The 18,622-nt window shown below is 46.1% G+C and overlaps 1 protein-coding gene across 3 annotated transcripts in view; it reads left to right on the top strand.

Annotated features, from left to right (window-relative positions):
- The window catches only part of LOC119968642 (ephrin type-A receptor 7-like), a 768,833-nt gene that overhangs the window by 593,612 nt on the left and 156,599 nt on the right, over nucleotides 1-18,622 (top strand). For all 3 annotated transcript variants that reach the window (XM_038801273.1, XM_038801267.1, XM_038801278.1), the window contains one exon: nucleotides 2,777-2,901. In XM_038801273.1, coding sequence (XP_038657201.1) covers nucleotides 2,777-2,901 — 125 coding nt within the window. The remainder of the gene's footprint in view (nucleotides 1-2,776; nucleotides 2,902-18,622) is intronic.

Here is an 18,622-nt window from a genome sequence, read left to right as displayed (position 1 = left end):
CACTCTACCATTACCACTGAGCTGGGGAATCAGTCCTGGTTCAATGAAGAGTGCAGGAGGGCATGCCAGGAGCAGCACCGGGCATAACTAAAAACAAGGTGTCAACCTGCTGAAGCTACAACACAGGACTAGTTGCATGCCAAACAACATAAACAGCAAGTGATAGAGATGAGCTATCCCACAAACAACAGACCAGTGGCTGGATTCTCCGTCCCGCGGTGCTCCCCCCCCCCCCCCACACACCCCCACCCCCCCCGGCAGCAGGATTCTCCATCTCGCCAGCCGGCCAATGGGCTTTCTAATTGTGGGCAGCCCCACGCCGTCGGGAAGTCCCCGGGGGTGGGTGCTCTGCGGGCGCAACAGAGAATCTCGACAGCGGAGATTCGAGCCCCAGATCTAAGCTTCGCTGTCCTGCCACAACCAGACAATGTGGTGGACAATTAAACGACTCACTGCAGGAGGATGCTCCACAAGTATTCTTATCCTCAATGATGGAGGAACCCAGCACATCAGTACAAAAGATAAGGCTATGGCATTTTCTGCAATCCTCATCCAGAAGCGCCCAGTCGATTATCCATCTATGATATAGAACCATACAATCCTTACAGTACAGAGGGAGGCCATTCGGCCCATCGTGTCTTCACTGACCCTCTGAAAGAGCACTCTACCTAGGCCTATTCCCCTACCCTATCCCTGTGACCCCACCTAACCTGTACATCTTTGGATGCTAAGGGGAAAGTATAGCATGCCAATCCACCAAACCTGCACATTTCTGGATATCACAAAATGACTGAAGACATTAGATACTGCACAGGCCATGGACTCCGACAATATTTTGAAAATGGTACTGAAGAGCTGTTCTCCAGAACTTGCTGTGTCCCTAGCCAATCTGTTCGAGTACAGCTTTAACATTGACATCCTCCTGGCAATGTGGAAAATTTCCCAGGTATGTCTCGTATAGAAAATGCAGGACATATCCAACCCAGCCAAATACCGTACTATCAATCTACTCTGGATCAGCAGTAAAGTGATAGAAGGGGTCGTCAACAGTGCAATCAAGCGGAATCTGCTTCGCAATAACTTGTTCACTGACACTCAGTTTGGGCTCTGCCAGGGTCACTCAGCTCCTGACTTCATTACAGCTTTGGTTCACAAATAAACAAAAAAGTTGAACTGCCAAGGTCAGGCGAGAGTGAATGCTCTTGATATCAAGGCTGCATTCGACTGAGCCTGGCATCAAGGAACCCTAACTAAACTGGAGTCAATGGGCACAAAAGAAGATGGTTGAGGTTGTTCGTGGTCAGTCATCATAGCTCCAGGATATCACTGCAGGAATTCTTCATGGTAGTGTCCTAAGCCCAACCATTTTCAGCTGCTTCTTCGAAGATCTTCCTTCTATCATAAGGATAAAAGTGGAGGTATTTGATGAAGACTATACAATGTTCAGCACCGTTCATGACTCCTCAGACACTGAAGCAATCCATGTCCAAATGCGACAAGACCAGGACAAGTTTCAATTAACATTTGCTCCACACGTACCAGGCAATGACCTTCTCCAACAAGAGAGAATCGAGCCATCACCCCTTGATATTTAATGGCATCACCATCACTGAATACCCCATTATCAACATCTTTGCGGTTACCATTGACCATCAACTCTACTAGACTAGCTATGAAAGTACTGTGGCTATAAAAACAGGTCAGCGGCTAGGAATCCTGTGGCGAGCAATTCACCCCTGACTTCCCAAAGAAGTGTAATGGAATATTCTGCCCATACCTGGATGAGTGCAGTTTCTACTTGGATGTGTGCAGTTTCAATAAGATTCAAGAAGGTTGATACCATCCAGGACAAAACAGCCCGCTTAATTGCCTTCCCTCCCATAAACATTTACTCTCTCCACCACCGACGAACAGTAGCTGCAGTGTGTACCATCAACAAGATGCATTGTAGGAACTCCTGAGGTTTCTTGATGGCACTTTCCACACTCACGACCACTTACATCCTAACCTATTAGACACTAAGGGACAATTTAGTGTGGTCAATCACCTAGCCTGCACATCTTTGAGCTGCAGGAGGAAACTGGAGCACCTAGAGGAAACCCATGCTGACATGGGAGAAAGTGCAAATTCCACACAGTCATCCGAGGTCGGAATCGAACCTAGGTCCCCGGCACTGTGAGGCAGCAGTGCTAACCACTGTGCTGCCCCAAGGGATGGGCAATGAATGCTGGATTAGCCAGCGATGGCAACATCCCATGAATGAATTTTTGAAAACTGAAGTCTTTTAGCTCAACAATGACCAAGGTGTCTCGAAAGCATTTTTTTATTGTCATTTTGCACCACAATTTTTCTGCGCGAATTCTGCACTGTCGGATGACATGCTTTGCTTACTTACGGCCGAGCAGCCCCATTCAAACGATCAATATTGATGATTCAACAGTTAGTCTATAAATCTCCATCTCCTCAGATTACTGAGTGTCCAAAAAAAATCATTTGAATTTGAGGCACGTGTGAGCGGGAGATGGGTGGAAGGGTTCTACGTTACACTCATTGATCATGAAAGAATTCAGTTTTGTGCATTGACCATGGCATTTTCCAGATATCACTGCAAGTTCAATTTACCTGTTGAAACATCAATGGTTTTCATCCTTTTAAAGTATTTTCAAATGTATCTGAAGCAAATTTTCAAAGCATTCTAACCCACCAGTTTTATTTATTTTTTGTCTTCTCTCTTCGATGATGCTGATCCTTTTATTTTTCCCACTCTCATCTCCAGGAATATTACAGATGGCCGATATCAGGACAGAGCACGTTGAGCAGAAGAGCATCACCTTGGCATGGCACGAGTTGGACTACTCCAGCGACAATGACACTGAATACGAGATCAAGTACTATGAAAAGGTACTTTACACTGTTCTGTGTACGACCCAACATGTTCGAAAGTAGGGAATACAAACATTGTAAAACCAGCTTCACTTCCACTAATGTAAGGTGTGGTGGAAGGAGGGGGATAATTGTTTTTGTTTTAGTTGGATGGATTTCTTTGGTTGGCTTGCATTCCCAGTGGTGGTGGTGGGTGGGTGGGGGTGCGGATATCTTCGATCGTTTTAAGAAGACCACCATAAACTGTAAACGGCATTTGGTCAGTGTCATATTTAGTATCGGCATTGCTGAACTTTAACACCAAGGGATTGTAAATGTTGAAATACTGTCTTGCACAAGGGGAACCTCATTCTGTAACCTATGCAAGAAACATCAATTCTTTCTAAATGGTTTTACAATTTCATTTCATTGCTTTTCAAACACAGATAATTTGCCACCCTCCCCCCACCCCAACATTGTTAATTTTAAGAGAAAATTTATGTCCCATCACTGAAAGAGATTATTTGGTTATTAGCACATTGCTGTTTATGGAATATTGCTCTGTAAAGATTAGCTACTGCAGTTACAAACATGCAGACAGATGAATTGAGTGCAAGAAGAGGCTATTCAGCTCCCCCAAGCCTGCTTCACCATTCAACACAATCTTGGCTGATCTGATTGTCACCTCAACTCCACATTCTGTGTCTCCCCACCCCCCCACCCCCACCCCATAATAAACTTTGACTCTCTTGTTTGTCAAGAACCTATCTACCCCGCCTCAAAAATATTCAATAACCCTGCCTCCACCGCTCTCCAGGAAAGAGGGTTCCAAAGACTCATGCCCTTCTGAGAGAAAGAAAAATCCTCTCATCTACCTCTTAAACCGAGTTCCCTAGTTCATGCCTCTTGCCAATGGGAAAACATCCTTCCAGCATTCACCCTGTCAAGTCCTTTCAGGATCTAATATGTTTCAATAAGATCACCGCTCATTCTTCTGAACTCCAATGGCTACAGGCCCAGCGCCATCCCAGGTATCAGTTGCATGAACCTTCTCTGAACTGCTTCTAATGCATTTATCTCCTTTGTTACATAACAAAACCAAAACTTTGCACAGTGCGCTAGATGTGGTCTCACGAATGCCCTTGTACCTCTGCAGCAAAACATTCCTACTTTTATATTTCATCCCCCTTGCAATAAACAACAACATTCTATTTGCCTTCCCAACCCCTTGTTGTGCCTGTGTACAAACTATGTGTGATTCATGTATCAGGGTATCAGGTCCTTCTATACTTCAAGTTCTGCAATCTCTCTCTTTTTAAATAAAATGCTGCTTTTCTATTCTTCCTGCTCAAATAGACAAGTTCAAATTTTCTCATATTCTACTCCATCTGCCAATTTTTTGCCTATTCACTTAATCAATCTATGACCCTGTGAAGATTCCTTCTGCCCCCTTCACAATTTAGTTACTATCTTTCTGTCATCTGCAAATTTAACAACCGTACGTTTGGTCCCTTCATCCGAGTCATTATTATAACTTGTAAATAGTTGAGGGCCCAGTTCTGATCCCTGTGACATTCCACTCATCACCTCTTGAGAACCTGACAATGACCCATTGAAACTTACTTTTTATTTATTGTTAGCTAACCAATCTTGGATGCATGTTAATACGTCACCCCTACACCACGAGCTCTTACTTTGCGTAATAACCTTTGATGTGCCACCTTGTCAAATGCATTCTGGGAATTTTGATAACATTGCTTGCTACTTCCTCAAAGTACTCCAGTAACTTAGTCAAACATTTTCCGTTTACAAAACCATTTTAATTCTTCCTGATCGCATTGAGATTTTCTGCTATAATCTCCTTACTAACCAATTTCAACAATTTCTCTTTGATAAATGTTAAGCTAATTGTCCTGTAATTCCCTGATTTCTCTCTCCTTCCTTTCTTGAGTAGAGCAGTCACATTCCTTAATTTAAAATCTGATGGGACAATTCCAGAATCTAGGGAATTTTGGTAAATTACAACTACTGTGTCCACTATCTCCGCAGCTACTTATACAAACCTAGGATGAAGTCCATCAGGACCTCGGGACTTGTCAGTTTTATTTTCAATAATTTCTCTGTACCCTTTCCCTGGTGATTGGAATTGTTTTAAATCCCTCCCTCCCTTTTACCTCCTAATTCACAATTAGTTCCGGGATGTCATTTGTGTCCTTAGGAGTGAAGGCAGACACAAAAGATCTGTTCAATTTGACCACCATTTTCTTATTTTCCATGATCAATTCTCCATTATTACTCTCCAGAGGACTAACACTCACTTGACTGACACTTGTCCTTTTTGAACACCTGTAGAAACTCCTTCCCATCAGTGTTTATAGCTAATTTTCTCTTGTACTCTAATTTCTCCCTCAATATTTTAGTCATTGTTTGCTGTTCTTTATATTCCATCCCACCTTCTGACCTGCCACTCACCTTTGTGGAAATGTACACTTTTCACCTCCCCGATAATGGATCTGGAAGAACAAGTGTTGAAGTAAATGTGTATGCAGGGTACCCAGCTCTTCATGGTTGAGCCACACTCCAACAGTTCTTGGACCCCCATCATAATGATTATGGCATATGCATGATGCAAGCCAGCTCTTCTCCATAACTGAATCTACTGAGGATAAGAGGAGGTTTCTAACAAGTTGATAAATGCACTCATGTACAAATGGTACATCATGTACAAACTCGCAATGTGTATTCAAAGATCCCAGAACACGGCTTCTGCTCGTGGACCAGTATAAGACAAAGATTCTTCCCCTCCCACTCCACTTACAATAACACAAAGAACTTAGATTTATATCACACTTTTAAGATTATAAAATGTTCCAAGGTGGTTCATAGGAACATTCTAAAATAAATTGTGACACCAAGCCACGTAAGGGCATATTGCCCAAGGATGCTATCCTGAGGGATTCTCACAGTGATATACTGGGGCTGAGATAATTGACCTCCAACAACCACCATGACCTTCCCTTGTGTTCGGTATTACTCCAACCAGTGGAGAATCTACCTGATTCTGCTGGGGCTCCTTGGTGCCGCACCTGATCAAATGCTGCCTTGATGTGAAGGGCAGTCACTCTCATCTTTTAAAAAAATAATCTTTATTGTCACAAGTAGGCTCACATTAACACTGTAATGAAGTTACTGTGAAAAGCCCCTCGTCGCCACATTCCACGGCCTGTTCGGGTACACGGAAGGGGAATTCAGAATATCCAAATTACCTAACAGCACATCTTTCGGGACTTTTGGGATGAAACCGGAGCACCCGGAGGAAACCCACGCAGACACGGGGAAAACAATCTCACCTTTGAAGTTCAGCTCTTTTGTCCATGCTTGAACTAAGGCTGTATTGAGGTCAGGACTTGAGTGGAGGAACCCAAACTGAGCGTCTTTGAGCAGGTTATTGCTGAGTAAGATCTACTTCATTGTACCTTTAATGATCTCTTTCATTACTTTACTGATGATCAGGGATAGACCGATGGGCCTGCAACTGGCTGGGTTGGATTTGGGATGCTTTATATGTGCAGGCCATACCTGGGCAGTTTACCACATTACAGGTGCTGTATTATCATAACTATCAGCATTACAAGGGTTAAAGTAGTGTCAAGAGTAGCCACTAGAGGGAGCTGCAGATACAACTATATAAAGTAGTGATGCTGGAGCTTAGGGGAGGAGTGTAAGCCGGAGACGGTCAGCGAAGGTCATAAGAGCAGTTAGTGTGAGAAGGTTAGATTATGGTTCATAACAGTAGTGAAATTAGCAGTCGATGAGTGTAGTTGGATGTTGTTGATCAATTCCGTATTCTAAAGCAGGCATTGTCAAACGTGGGACCGACCCGCGGGTGGTTGTCGGGAGGGTTGTGGAGCCATCCGTTGCAGTGCTCCTGATCGCACAAACTGCGCGCAACAGCTGCTGCAGCAAGCTGTTAAGAACGCCAGCTGCTAGCGGCCTTCAAAATGGCCGCGAACATATTTTAAAAATGCGGCTGCAAAACTATTGCGCATGCGCGCCGATGATCAGACACGCATGCGCAGTGCGGCCGCTTTTTTAAAAACGGTCGCAGCTTTTTGTTTTACAAGTTCGGGGGGGGGGGGTTTATTCATTTTATTCATTTATTTTATTCATTTAATTTTTTTTTTCATTTATTTTATTCATTTAAAAAAATTTTTTTTTACAAGTTCGGGGAGGTTTATTTGATAAAGTTTTACCGTAAAAAAATGCAGAACATTGGACAGATGGAGAGTCCATACTTTCCGACACTGGAAGGCTTCATCTTCATCCAACAGGTTCCATTGGAGGAGCATGTACAAGGGCCAAAGGGACCCAAAACCATTTCCTCCATTTTTGTTAGCAGCAAACGAGGTAAGAGGAAATGGTGGGTCGCGCAGGTCGGCCGGTATGGGTCGTGAAGGTCGGCTGAGTTGGGTCCCGAAGGTTGGCCGGTTGGTAAAAATGGGTCCCAGGAAAAAAAGTTTGAAGAACACTGTTCTAAAGGACTAAGTGTCGAAACCCAGTTTAGTAGTGGAAATAAAATTACAGCTTTGCTTAAGTAAAAGGTATACTGTGGTCTTTGTTGAACACTACGCCAACCATCTAAATAAGCAACACAATAATAATAATCTTTATTGTCATAAATAGGCTTACATTAACACTGCGACGAAGTTACTGTTAAAAGCCCCTAGTCGCCACATTCCAGCACATGTTCGGGTACACAGGGAGAATTCAGAATGTTCAAATTACCTAACAGCGCATCTTTCAGGACTTGTGAGAGGAAACCGGAGCACCCGGAGGAAACCCACGCAGACACAGGGAGAACATGCAGATTCCACACAGACAGTGACCCAAGCCGGGAATCTAACCTGGGACCTTGGAGCTGTGAAGCAACAGTGCTACCCACTGTGCTACCATGCCACCCAATGAACAAGGAACAAAGCTGCCCAAAGAACACCACATGGTACCTGGCGTTTCCTTGAAAGAAACAGTAATTAGATTAGGTTAGAATAGCATTGGAGATTGAAGAAGTAATCCAGAAGCTACAGCTCAGACAAAATCTACATAAAGACTGATCAGAAGATGGAAGGTCTCAAGAAGCCTGACCACTTCAAGACGCATGGTAAACTATGTCAGAACTAGGCTTTTTTTAAACAACAGTTTGAAGTCTTTAATACTGCCTCCGCGCTTGAAAATGCATCAGACCAACGAAAAATAGCACTCCTACTAAATTTGGCTGGACCGCAAGCATTGGAGCTATTCAATTTGTTTGAATTTAGTGCAGATGAGGACAAAAATAAATACAGCATGGTGCTCCAAAAGTTTGACACTGTAAGAAACAGCTGAATGAGACCTATGAACGCTACATGTTTCGGAAAAGGCTGCAGGTAAGGGGAGAGTCAGTGGATTCCTTCAGCTCTCAAGCGCAGTCCTGTAATTTTGCCTCAGCCCCCGAATCTATGCTGCGGGACCTAGTTGTGTCCGGAATAAAGGATGAACGGTTGCGCGAGAAAATGTTAAGAAAACCGGTGTTGTCAATTGAAGACGCTATAAATATGTGTAAGACCTGCAAAGAGGCATCGAGCGAATATGCCGAATTCATGGTTGAGGAAAAGAGCGCAAAATCGATAAACGTGGCTGACGCCATTAATGCTGTGTTGCAGCAAAGAAAACTGCGTCCAATGGCCAGCGACCATTTTGAAAGTGACGTCCTGAGCGTGATGACATGCACACGCTGTGGACACGGCCACAGTCAAAAAAATTGTCCGGCGAGAGGGAAAAGTTGTTCCAATTGTGGCAAACTGAACCACTTCATAGCACAGTGTTGGTTATCAGCAACTGTTCCAGTAACCAAATTTAAACAGTCTTATAGTGATTACAGACGGATCCAAAGGGCGCGATTCTCCGCCCCCCACGACGGGTCGGAGAATAACGGGAGGGCCTTCCCGACATTTTTCCCGACCTCCCGCTATTCTCTCCCCCCCCCCCCCCCCCCCCACGACACGAATCGCTGCTCGCAGTTTTTTTACGGCGAGCAGCGATTCTCCCCTATCCGATGGGCCGATTTCCCAGGCCTTTACGGCTGTTTTCACGAATTTAAACACACCTGCTATCACAGTTCGTGAAAACGGCCGCAAAGTGCCGTTCTGCACAACCATGCCGCCGATTGGCACGGCCACACCACGGCCGTGCCAAGGGTGGCATGGGCCCGCGATCGGTGGGCACCGATCACGGGCAGCGGGTCCGATTCCCGCGAACTCTTTGTCCCTCCGCCGCCCCGCAGGATCAGTCCGCGGGGCGGCTGAGGGGCATGACGGACCGCGCATGCGTGGGTTTGACGCATATGCACGATGACGTCATCCGCGCATGCGCGGGTTGGAGCCGTCCAACCCGCGCATGCGCGGCTGACGTCATCGTGCGCGTCAGCCGCAGTGAGTCTTGGCGGCTGGGTTTAGCGAACGTTCGCTAAGCCCGCGCTGCCGTTCTTCCCAGGGCCGCGATGCTAGTCCCGACCGGGGGGCTGAATCGGGTCCCGGGAGGGGGCGCGGAGGATGCCGTGAAACATGGCCGGTTTCACGGCAGCCTTTACGACTCTCCGCATTTGCGGAGAACCGCGCCCAAAGTGTGCAAAGTGCTGAGAAAAAATTCCAAAATCATGGCGGATAGAGAGGAGTGTTAATGCAAGCTTACTTGTGACAATAAAGATTATTAAATTATTATTAAAGTGCTGGGGACAATTTGGGCACCATATTTGCAGAGATGTAAAGGTTCAAGAGGAGGTTTACCAGAATATTACCAGTGATGGAACAGTACAGTTATGAGGAAAGTTTGGAAAACCTGATACAGTTTTCCTTTGAACAGTGATGGTTAAGTAGCGGCCTGATAAAAATTGTAAAGGTGATGAAAGGTTTTTGTGACTGAGTGGTCACCTGAATGCATGATGACGCGGCTACAAAGGAGGCTACGTGCAAGAGCACAGGGGTTATCCCTGGGAACAAGCGTTGAAACAGCTGCTAGTGCTAAGCTATAGAATAAACTATTCTTTATTGAAAACTCTTGCTGCCAGTGACTCGGGAATCCATGACATTTACAGTTTTGATTGAATAGAGGGGGGGGGGAAATCTATTCCTTCTGATGAGTGAGTCAACAAAGATTTAAGACAACGCGGATTTTAAATCATTGGAAAAGGATCTAAAGGAGAGACGAGAAGAAGTTTTTCCGCACCAAGTTGTCGGGATCTGGATCACACTAGTTGAATGGGTGATGGAGGCTAATTCCACAAATAATATGAAAAGCAAGTTGGACAGGCAGTTGTGGATGAAGGGCTTACAGGGTTATAGATAAAAACGTAAGGGCTATGGGAATGCTCATTTAAGGAGCCTGTGAAGGCATGCTGTGTTGAATGGTTTCCTCCTGTCATGTAAGCTCCTTTGATTCTGTCCTTTTTTTGTTATGCCTGCAGTAATAAGGCTGCCCTTTGTGTAAGAATAAGTGTCCCTCTGAGTAGCAGGCATTTGTTAAAATCATGCTGTGCTGTGCTGTTCTGTTGTCACACTCGGCCATTTCGGCACATACCTGTTGTTGCTTTCTTTCATCTGTTGGCTTTTCATTCTTAACTTAACTAACGGGGCACGTAGTATGACTTCCTCTGGCTTTTGCACTGTTACTTTGCGAGATCTCGAAGACTTTGATGCTATTAAGGCTTTTAACGCTACTGATCTGAGCTTGCTCTCAATTTTAAAAGACCCTCTCAAGTTCAAACCTTTTTCAAACTCTCATAATGCAACTTTCTCTGGTTTTCATCATTTTAAAGGACCACGCAGAGGGTCCCACCTTGAGTGGCTTAACCAATCAGAGGCTATTTTTATTGTAAAGATCCAACTGAGACTTCAGACATGCCATATGCATTGATGGCTGTCAACCGATAGGAACTTTAGTCAGGAGCCGTTACAAGGAGACTTAGTGCGCAGCACCCTTAATTAGAAAAATAGTTCCTGGTCTAATCCTAGCTCCAAGCTTGCTTGACCCAGTGAAGAACAGCCCTTTCTTTGATTCACTTCATCTGCCTCTTTATGTGAAAAAAAATCTATTTCCATTTGAATGCTAAATTACCTGGAGAAGGAATTCATTTCTTTAGCTGAACAACTGGGAATTAATCCCTTTGTTGCACTTCAGCTATTGCACTGTAATTAAATGTATTCCTCCTGTATATTTTACAGATGGATGTTATGTTTCATCCAGCTAAGAGATATTAACCAGCGGTGCAGTTTCTGAATCCCATTCTATCGTTCATTATGCAGATGCAAAGTTTCCATGCTGTGTAACCCATTGTGCAGGAACATGCACTTCGATTTTATTCGGAGAATTTGTTGCGTTGTGCCACTTTACGATGTCAGCGTGCTCAGGTTTTCGCCGATTAAATTACAGCCAAATTGGTGTCTCATTGAGCACGGAAGGGCCACAATGTAACATGAGTCATATGTATTGATCTGCAGTTAATGCGTGACAGATTGAATGCAAACAGTTTGACAGATACATGCTTTGTCCATCTATGTGGTACAAGGTACCGAATGATGTGGAGCTGTATCTTAGCTGGTTTCATTTTCCGGTCTGCCAATATTTCTTTTATTGTGCAGAAACCCTGCTGAGGGGAGCACACCTTTTGTGTCACCTGCCTACTGGGCACTCTTCAACAGATACCTGTGGGGAATGTACACGGACAGCTAACTAGAGCGTATCCTTCACTTCCGGCAGCAGCCAGTGTATTACAGCATCAGCTAAACTTGATCCGTTCTCCAATAGAAGTGTGCAGACCACCGATGGCCTGGGCTAAAAAAGGTGGCCGGCTTTTTAAAGCTTTTCAAACCTTGAAATGTGTGAGCTCTGTACCTCTGATATAGTACGGCATGGAGACTTACAGGAAAGTTCTAATTGGCCCTGACCTTGGAAAATAATTCTTGCCGTCCATACCGCAATCTTCCCCCACAAATATTCTGGAGAATAGCCTTTAATACGAGATAGAGACTACCTAGAAAGAAAGCATTCTGACCCACACATGGCATCCCTAGAACAAAGCCCCTGGTCCCCAGCGGGACACAACATTTCTCTGCACATTCTCCTTCCACGAAGAGTAAAATCCAGCAATAAGGTAGATATTCTATCACAGAATGAATGGATGATTGCTTCTCTGATCGGCTGCCACTGGGAGAGCAGCAATTTCAAAACTGCACCTGCATTTAAAAAAATTGTTCCTGCAACCTCAGCCTGGGTATCCAGAATGCCGCAGCAGGATGTAACAGTGAATTCTTTCTTTACCTCCCTCCTTCACAACTTTGGGGCAGCGCGGTAGCATGGTGGTTAGCATAAATGCTTCACAGCTCCAGGGTCCCAGGTTCGATTCCTGGCTGGGTCACTGTCTGTGCGGAGTCTGCACGTCCTCCCCGTGTGTGCGTGGGTTTCCTCCGGGTGCTCCGGTTTCCTCCCACAGTCCAAAGATGTGCGGGTTAGGTGGATTGGCCATGCTAAATTGCCCGTAGTGTCCTAAAAAGTAAGGTTAAGGGGGGGGTTGTTGGGTTACGGGTATAGGGTGGATACGTGGGTTTCAGTAGGGTGATCATGGCTCGGCACAACATCGAGGGCCGAAGGGCCTGTTCTGTGCTGTACTGTTCTATGTTCTATGTTCTATGTTCCCCTCTCCCCTTGGCTGAGAGAGAAAGGCTCTGTACCAACCACATTGTGCAAATGCCCCCTCACCCTCCAGCCATTGGCCTTGTAAATTCCAGTTCTGCTCTATCCACTATCAGGAAGCCAAAACAGGGATTTCAGGGCCTTGAAGCTTGGTGATAGTTCTCCTGGCATAATTCCTCTCGGGGACAAGCAGAAACCCATCCCGTTTTTTCAAAAAGGCCAGAGTTCCTGCATAGGCCACATCTCTGTGGCTTTATGGCAGTCTCCATTTGTCTCACTATTTTGGGGACAGTGCGTTGAGGCGATGCCAAGATTGTTGGGGGAGTGCAAAGCAACTTGGGTCTGCACATCCACCAAATTGCATCTCTGGATTGCTATCTGGTGGTAAAATAAAGAGTTATGTTTGTATAACATTTTTCACATACTCGGGACATCCCGAAAAACTCCACAGACGATTAAGTACTCATTAGTGTAAGGTAGGAAATTGCGGCGGCTAATTTGCACACAGCAAGATCCCACAAACAGCAATGGGACAATGATGAAAATCTATTTTAATGATGTAGCATTTTGATTTGAAATCTCGTCTGACGGCATCACCTCCATCAGTGCAGGACTCCCGCAGTGCTGCACCGGACCATAAGCCTGAATTTTATATTCAAGTCTCTAAGATTGAGACTTGAACTTTCCAATCTTTTGATTCAGAGATCCAAGTGTGCTGCCAATGAGCCAAGGCTTACCACCACTGTAACCTGCGGAGATGTCAAGCAAGGATTGCATTCAGCTGTGGTACCCTCCCATGTTTAAATAGGCAGGCTACATTCATTTTCAAGGGTCAAGCACTGAGGCAAGTGACTGGTGGGCTGCTGGCTGCTGTGGAATTATTTCCAGTGTGAGATGAGGATGATTTTGAGGATGTAGACAAACAAATGGCATCCCTTAACTGACCTGTTAAAGCTGCTCAGGAAGGTGCGACTACTGTCTGAATAGTGATTCTGAAGTCTGTTCGTTTGTTCTCAGATAGGCTTATTCACCCAAACCTCTGCATACAAATATTCTCTCATTGTATTTGTTCGTGCAGCGATCTCTGTACTTCAGAATCATTTTGAAGGATCCAGGCCGGAATTCTCTGGCCATTGGGAATCTCTGCTCCCGCCGGCAGCACACCTCCACCTGCAGGTTTCCCGGCAGCATGGGGCGTTTTCAATGGGAAGTCCCTTTGACAAGTGGTGGGGTAGGGAATCCTGCTGCCAACAAATGACATGCCGCCGAGAAACACCGGGTGAGGTGACTGGAGAATCTTGGATGATGTACAGTTCTGCCGCAATCGCAGGTCGCTGGCCTAATTTTAGATAAATCACTACCTTATCACAACAGCTGCTGAATCATTTCACTTAGAGATTTGCAATTTGTAAAAGGAGTAAGCTCTTGAAAGTTAAGTGGTACAGAACTGAGGGGGTGATTAACCGGAAAAATGTCAAAGTCCGGTTTCGGGCCCGTTTGGCGGGCTGTTTCTCGATGGCGGCAGTGCTGACATTGACACCGCTATTCAACGACACTTAGTCATTTCTTTGGACCTCAGGGAGTTTCTTCGGGCCCCCCGCGGCAATTCTCTGGCCCGCAATGGGCCGAAGTCCCGCCGCTGTCAGGCCTCTCCCGCCGACGTGGTTTAAACCACCTCTGGTGCCGGCGGGAGCAGGCGGCACGAGCGGGCCCCAGGGTCCTGGGGGGGGGGGGATGCGGGCCGATCGCACCCCGGGGGGGGTGTCCCCACGGTGGCCTGGCCCGCGATCGAGGCCCACCGATCGACGGGTAGGGGAGAATCCCGGCCCTGATCTCTCTTCTGCCTAACCATCTTCTACCCAGAATACCAGAAGTCACATATATATAGATATATAAGACTGTGCTGTGGTTCCCTTTAACTTGTTAAGTCTTTACATCCCGGTCAATATACAGATCATCACAGAGGCCACACTTAGAATGTTTTCCTACACTGGGGGGCTAAGCTTGCCAGCAGGACCGTCTCCTCACAGATTGGGAGGCCATTTTCAAAGGCTGTTCCTATCTCTACAGCGGCCCCCCCCTCCACCTTTCAGGACACCCGCAGTTTCAGGACCCCCGTTCGCCCCCCCCCCCAACCTTTTGCGGCCCCCTCAAACCCCCCCACACTCCCTTTCATGGGCATGATCCTCCAAGCCCCAACACTTGGCACCTTAGTACTGTTAGTTTGGCATCCTGGCAGTGCCCCCTTGGAACTCTGGCAGTGTCAGGCTGGCAGCAGCAACATGTCCTGGTGCCACAGAGAGTAACCGGATACTATCCTGCCCTGTTACCAACCACCCCGGGGGCTCTAATGGCCTACAAGAACCCCAAAGTGCCACAACACCAGATTCACGATTTTGGAAAGCCGTACCAAAAGGCACCCGGTTGAGGCCTTGCAGGTGGGCTGTTGACTCCCAGGCGCCGAGTGAAAATGGCATTGTGATATTTAAATGAGCCTAATGGCTTATTTAAATGTCGTTGTCTGGATCGTGACCAGCGAGGGTGTGATCCAGATTGTGCCAGGCTCCACAAATCAATGGTCATGCGAGGTTTTGTGCCTGGCGTGGATCCCAATGTGGGTCTTCCTCGGAACGTAGCCCTCGCGCTCTGCACGGAGCCAGGCGCAACACAGTGGGATAACCCGTCCACCATATCGCGGATTAAATGTTTCACCAAGGTCCTGTCTGGTGGATGTAAAAGCACTGTGTGCACTATTTCAAAGGCGAGCAGAGGAGTTATCGTGAATGCTACGGCCAATATATATTCAACGTTACCAAATAATCGATAATCCGGTCATTATTGAAGTATTATTTTTGAGAACTTGTGTACAAATTGGCTACCACACCCCATCTGTTACAACAGTGACTGCAGTTCGAAGTCACTCCTTTGGTAGTAAAGTGCTTTTGTGATCGCTTCCAATTGCAAACCACGTGATTCAGGCAACATTTAAAGGTGCCCATTTATATACAACTCTTTTTAAAAATAAATTTAGAGTACCCAATTCATTTTTTCCAATTAAGGGGCAATTTAGTGTGGCCAATCCATCTACCCTGCACATCTTTGGGTTGTGGGGGGGGGGCGAAACCCACGCACACACAAGGAGAATGTGCAAACTCCACACGGGCAGTGACCCAGAGCTGGGATCGAACCTGGGACCTCGGCGCCGTGAGTCAGCAATGCTAACCATGCGCAACCGTGCTGCTCTACAACTCGAATGACATCTATTAACTAACAATCAAATTCTACTGATCCACTCTAAAGTAAACTGCTCTTGTTGGACTTTTGAAGGAAAGGATTGTTTAAGATCCATGTGGCATTTTTGTTTTAAAAAGCAGTCCCACCTCTGAGAACTCCAATGGTAACGAGTAGCTGTCATAGAATCATAGAATTTCGTTGAATTTACAGTACAGAAGGAGGCCATTCGGGTCATCGAGTCTGCACCGGATCATGGAAAGAGCACCCTACCCAGGCCCACATCTCCATCCTATCCCCATAATCCAGTAATCCCACCCAACACTAAGGGCAATTTTGGACACAATGGGCAATTTAGCATGGCCAATCCACCTAACCTGCACATCTTTGGACTGTGGGAGGAAACCGGAGCATCCGGAGGAAACCCACGCACACACGGGGAGAACGTGCAGACTCCGCACAGACAGTGACCCAAGCCGGGAATCGAACCTGGGACCTTGGAGCTGTGAAGCATTTGTGCTAACCACTATGCTACCGTGCTGTCCATCCCAGGGAGACTTCAGCTTTCATCTCTGGCTTGGCTGGTTGCTTTATGGGGAGGTGGGTGGTAGGGGTGATGGCTGCGGTTCATCGGGTGGCATTAATGCCCCCTCACGGAAAAGGGGAGAAATAAATGGTCAAAATTCCTGTTCCTGCTCAGTGTCCCTTGAACCTGAGTGAGGAAGATCTTGTGCACAAAAGGATTTGGGAAGCAGAGTTTTGAAACTTATACAGGGTTAAACTATGGAGTCTGATGAGCAGAAACTAGGAATTATAGGAAGCAAAGAATGGAAACTCGGCACACGAGGTGACGTGATGTGGAGGAAGGACACGCCACTTGGAAGTGTTACGGGGCAGGCAAGCAGAGGAGAACGCTTATGGAAAACAGAATATTGGGTGGGGGGAGCGGGGTGGCGGGGAAGGTTGCACCTCCCATCTCTCTCCTGAAAAGGTTGGTTTTACTGTTGGGTAGAAAGCTTGAGTTGCTGTGAAAGCTGACTGTCTATTCACAGTGATGGAGATATCACTGTAAAAGGAGAGAGAACATGAATTTACTTAGCATCTTTCACAGGATGACTACTTCAGCGTTGTCACTGCTGTAACACAGAAACACGGCAGCCAAATTTGCACACTGCAAGATCCCACAAACAGCAATGACAATTGAATCTGTTTCAGTCAGGTTGATGCAGGAATCAACATTAGCCCAGACACTGGGGAAAACTTTCTCTTTCATCTTTGAATAGTGCCGTGGGGTCATTTACGTGCAACTTCTCACTTGAAAGGCAGACAGATAGCGCAAACAGCTAATTAATGCCTTCCAAACACAAGTGACTGGAGGAATAGGACTGCAAGATGTTGCATCCTCAACACTGAGTACAGGGTTAGTTTTTCAGAATGTTCTGTTCGTTTTGTACTCGAACTTTGATACAGATATTTACTACAATGCTATTTACATAAATCTGGCATTGGGAAAGGAACATGAGAGTGTATTTGTGCTGAATCAACCAACGTGGAATATCCAGAGCTTACACAGTATAAATGACAGCCTAGCCGGTTTAGCTCAGTTGGCTACACAGCTGGTTCATGATGCAAAGCGAGGTCAGCAGCACGGGTTCAATTCCCGTACCAGCTGAGGGTATTCATGAAGGTCCCGCCTTCTCAACCTTGCCCCTTGCCTGAGATGCGGTGATCCTCAGGTTAAATTACCACAGAGGGGAAAAGCAGCCTATGGTCATCTGGGACTATGGCAATTTATCTTACCTTGCCTGTCGAATCACTGCAGCGTAGTAAACGGGTGAGACCTTCCTCAAGGAAGCGACCGCCTGATACTGTTGAGATTTGTTTGCTGTGCTGAGCAATACTAAATGAACATAAATTTGCTTAAGTTGATGTATTCACACTTAGAACATTCCATGGAACCAGGGAATGGATGTTTCTTCTTGTGGGTGAGTCCAGAATGAGATTGAACACCATTTTAAAATCGGGATGACCTTGTTAGAACAGTGGGCAGAACGGTAGCACAGTTGCTTCACAGCGCCAGGGACCCAGGTTCGATTCCCGGCTTGGGTCACTGTCTGTGTGGAGTCTGCACGTTCCCCCTGTGTCTGCATGGGTTTCCTCTGGGTGTTCCAGTTTCCTCCCACAGTCCAAAGATGTGCAGGTTAGGTGGATTGGACATGCTAAATTGCCCCTTAGTGTCCAAAGGTTGGGTGGGGTTGCGGAGGATGGGGAGGTGTGGGCTTAGATAGGGTGCTCTTTCAGGGGCCGATGTAGACTTGATGGGCCGAGTGGCCTCCTTTTGTACTGTACATTCTATGATTCTATCAGAGATGAGGAGAAATGTTTCTCACAGGATTATGTGATTTTGGAACTCTGTCTCAGAAGGTAGTGGAGCTCAAGTCATTAAATATTTTAAGGCGGAGGTGGATAGGTTCCCATTAGGCAAGGGAATCAAAACTTATTGGGGGTCGATAGGAATGTGACATTCAAAAAAAACAAACAAATCAGCCATGATCTTATTGAATGGTGGAGCAGACTTAAGGGACCGAAAAGCCTCTTTCCACTCCTATTTTGTGTGTTTGCATTTTTGAGCAGCAATTTATAACAGTGTTGTTTCAATGCCACTTCATCCATTTACCCAGTACTGGGGGCATTATATTGGTTCAACAACTGCATTAATTCAGATGGATTTCTCTTAAAGGAGTTTCTAAGCTCGGGGCTGGAGTGGTTATGGGCAGAGAGATCGTCAGAAGCAGTCAGTAAATCA

The sequence above is a fragment of the Scyliorhinus canicula genome, chromosome 1 (assembly GCF_902713615.1).
Source record: "Scyliorhinus canicula chromosome 1, sScyCan1.1, whole genome shotgun sequence".
Lineage (NCBI taxonomy): Eukaryota > Metazoa > Chordata > Chondrichthyes > Carcharhiniformes > Scyliorhinidae > Scyliorhinus > Scyliorhinus canicula.
This window is presented reverse-complemented; position numbering and strand designations above follow the sequence as displayed.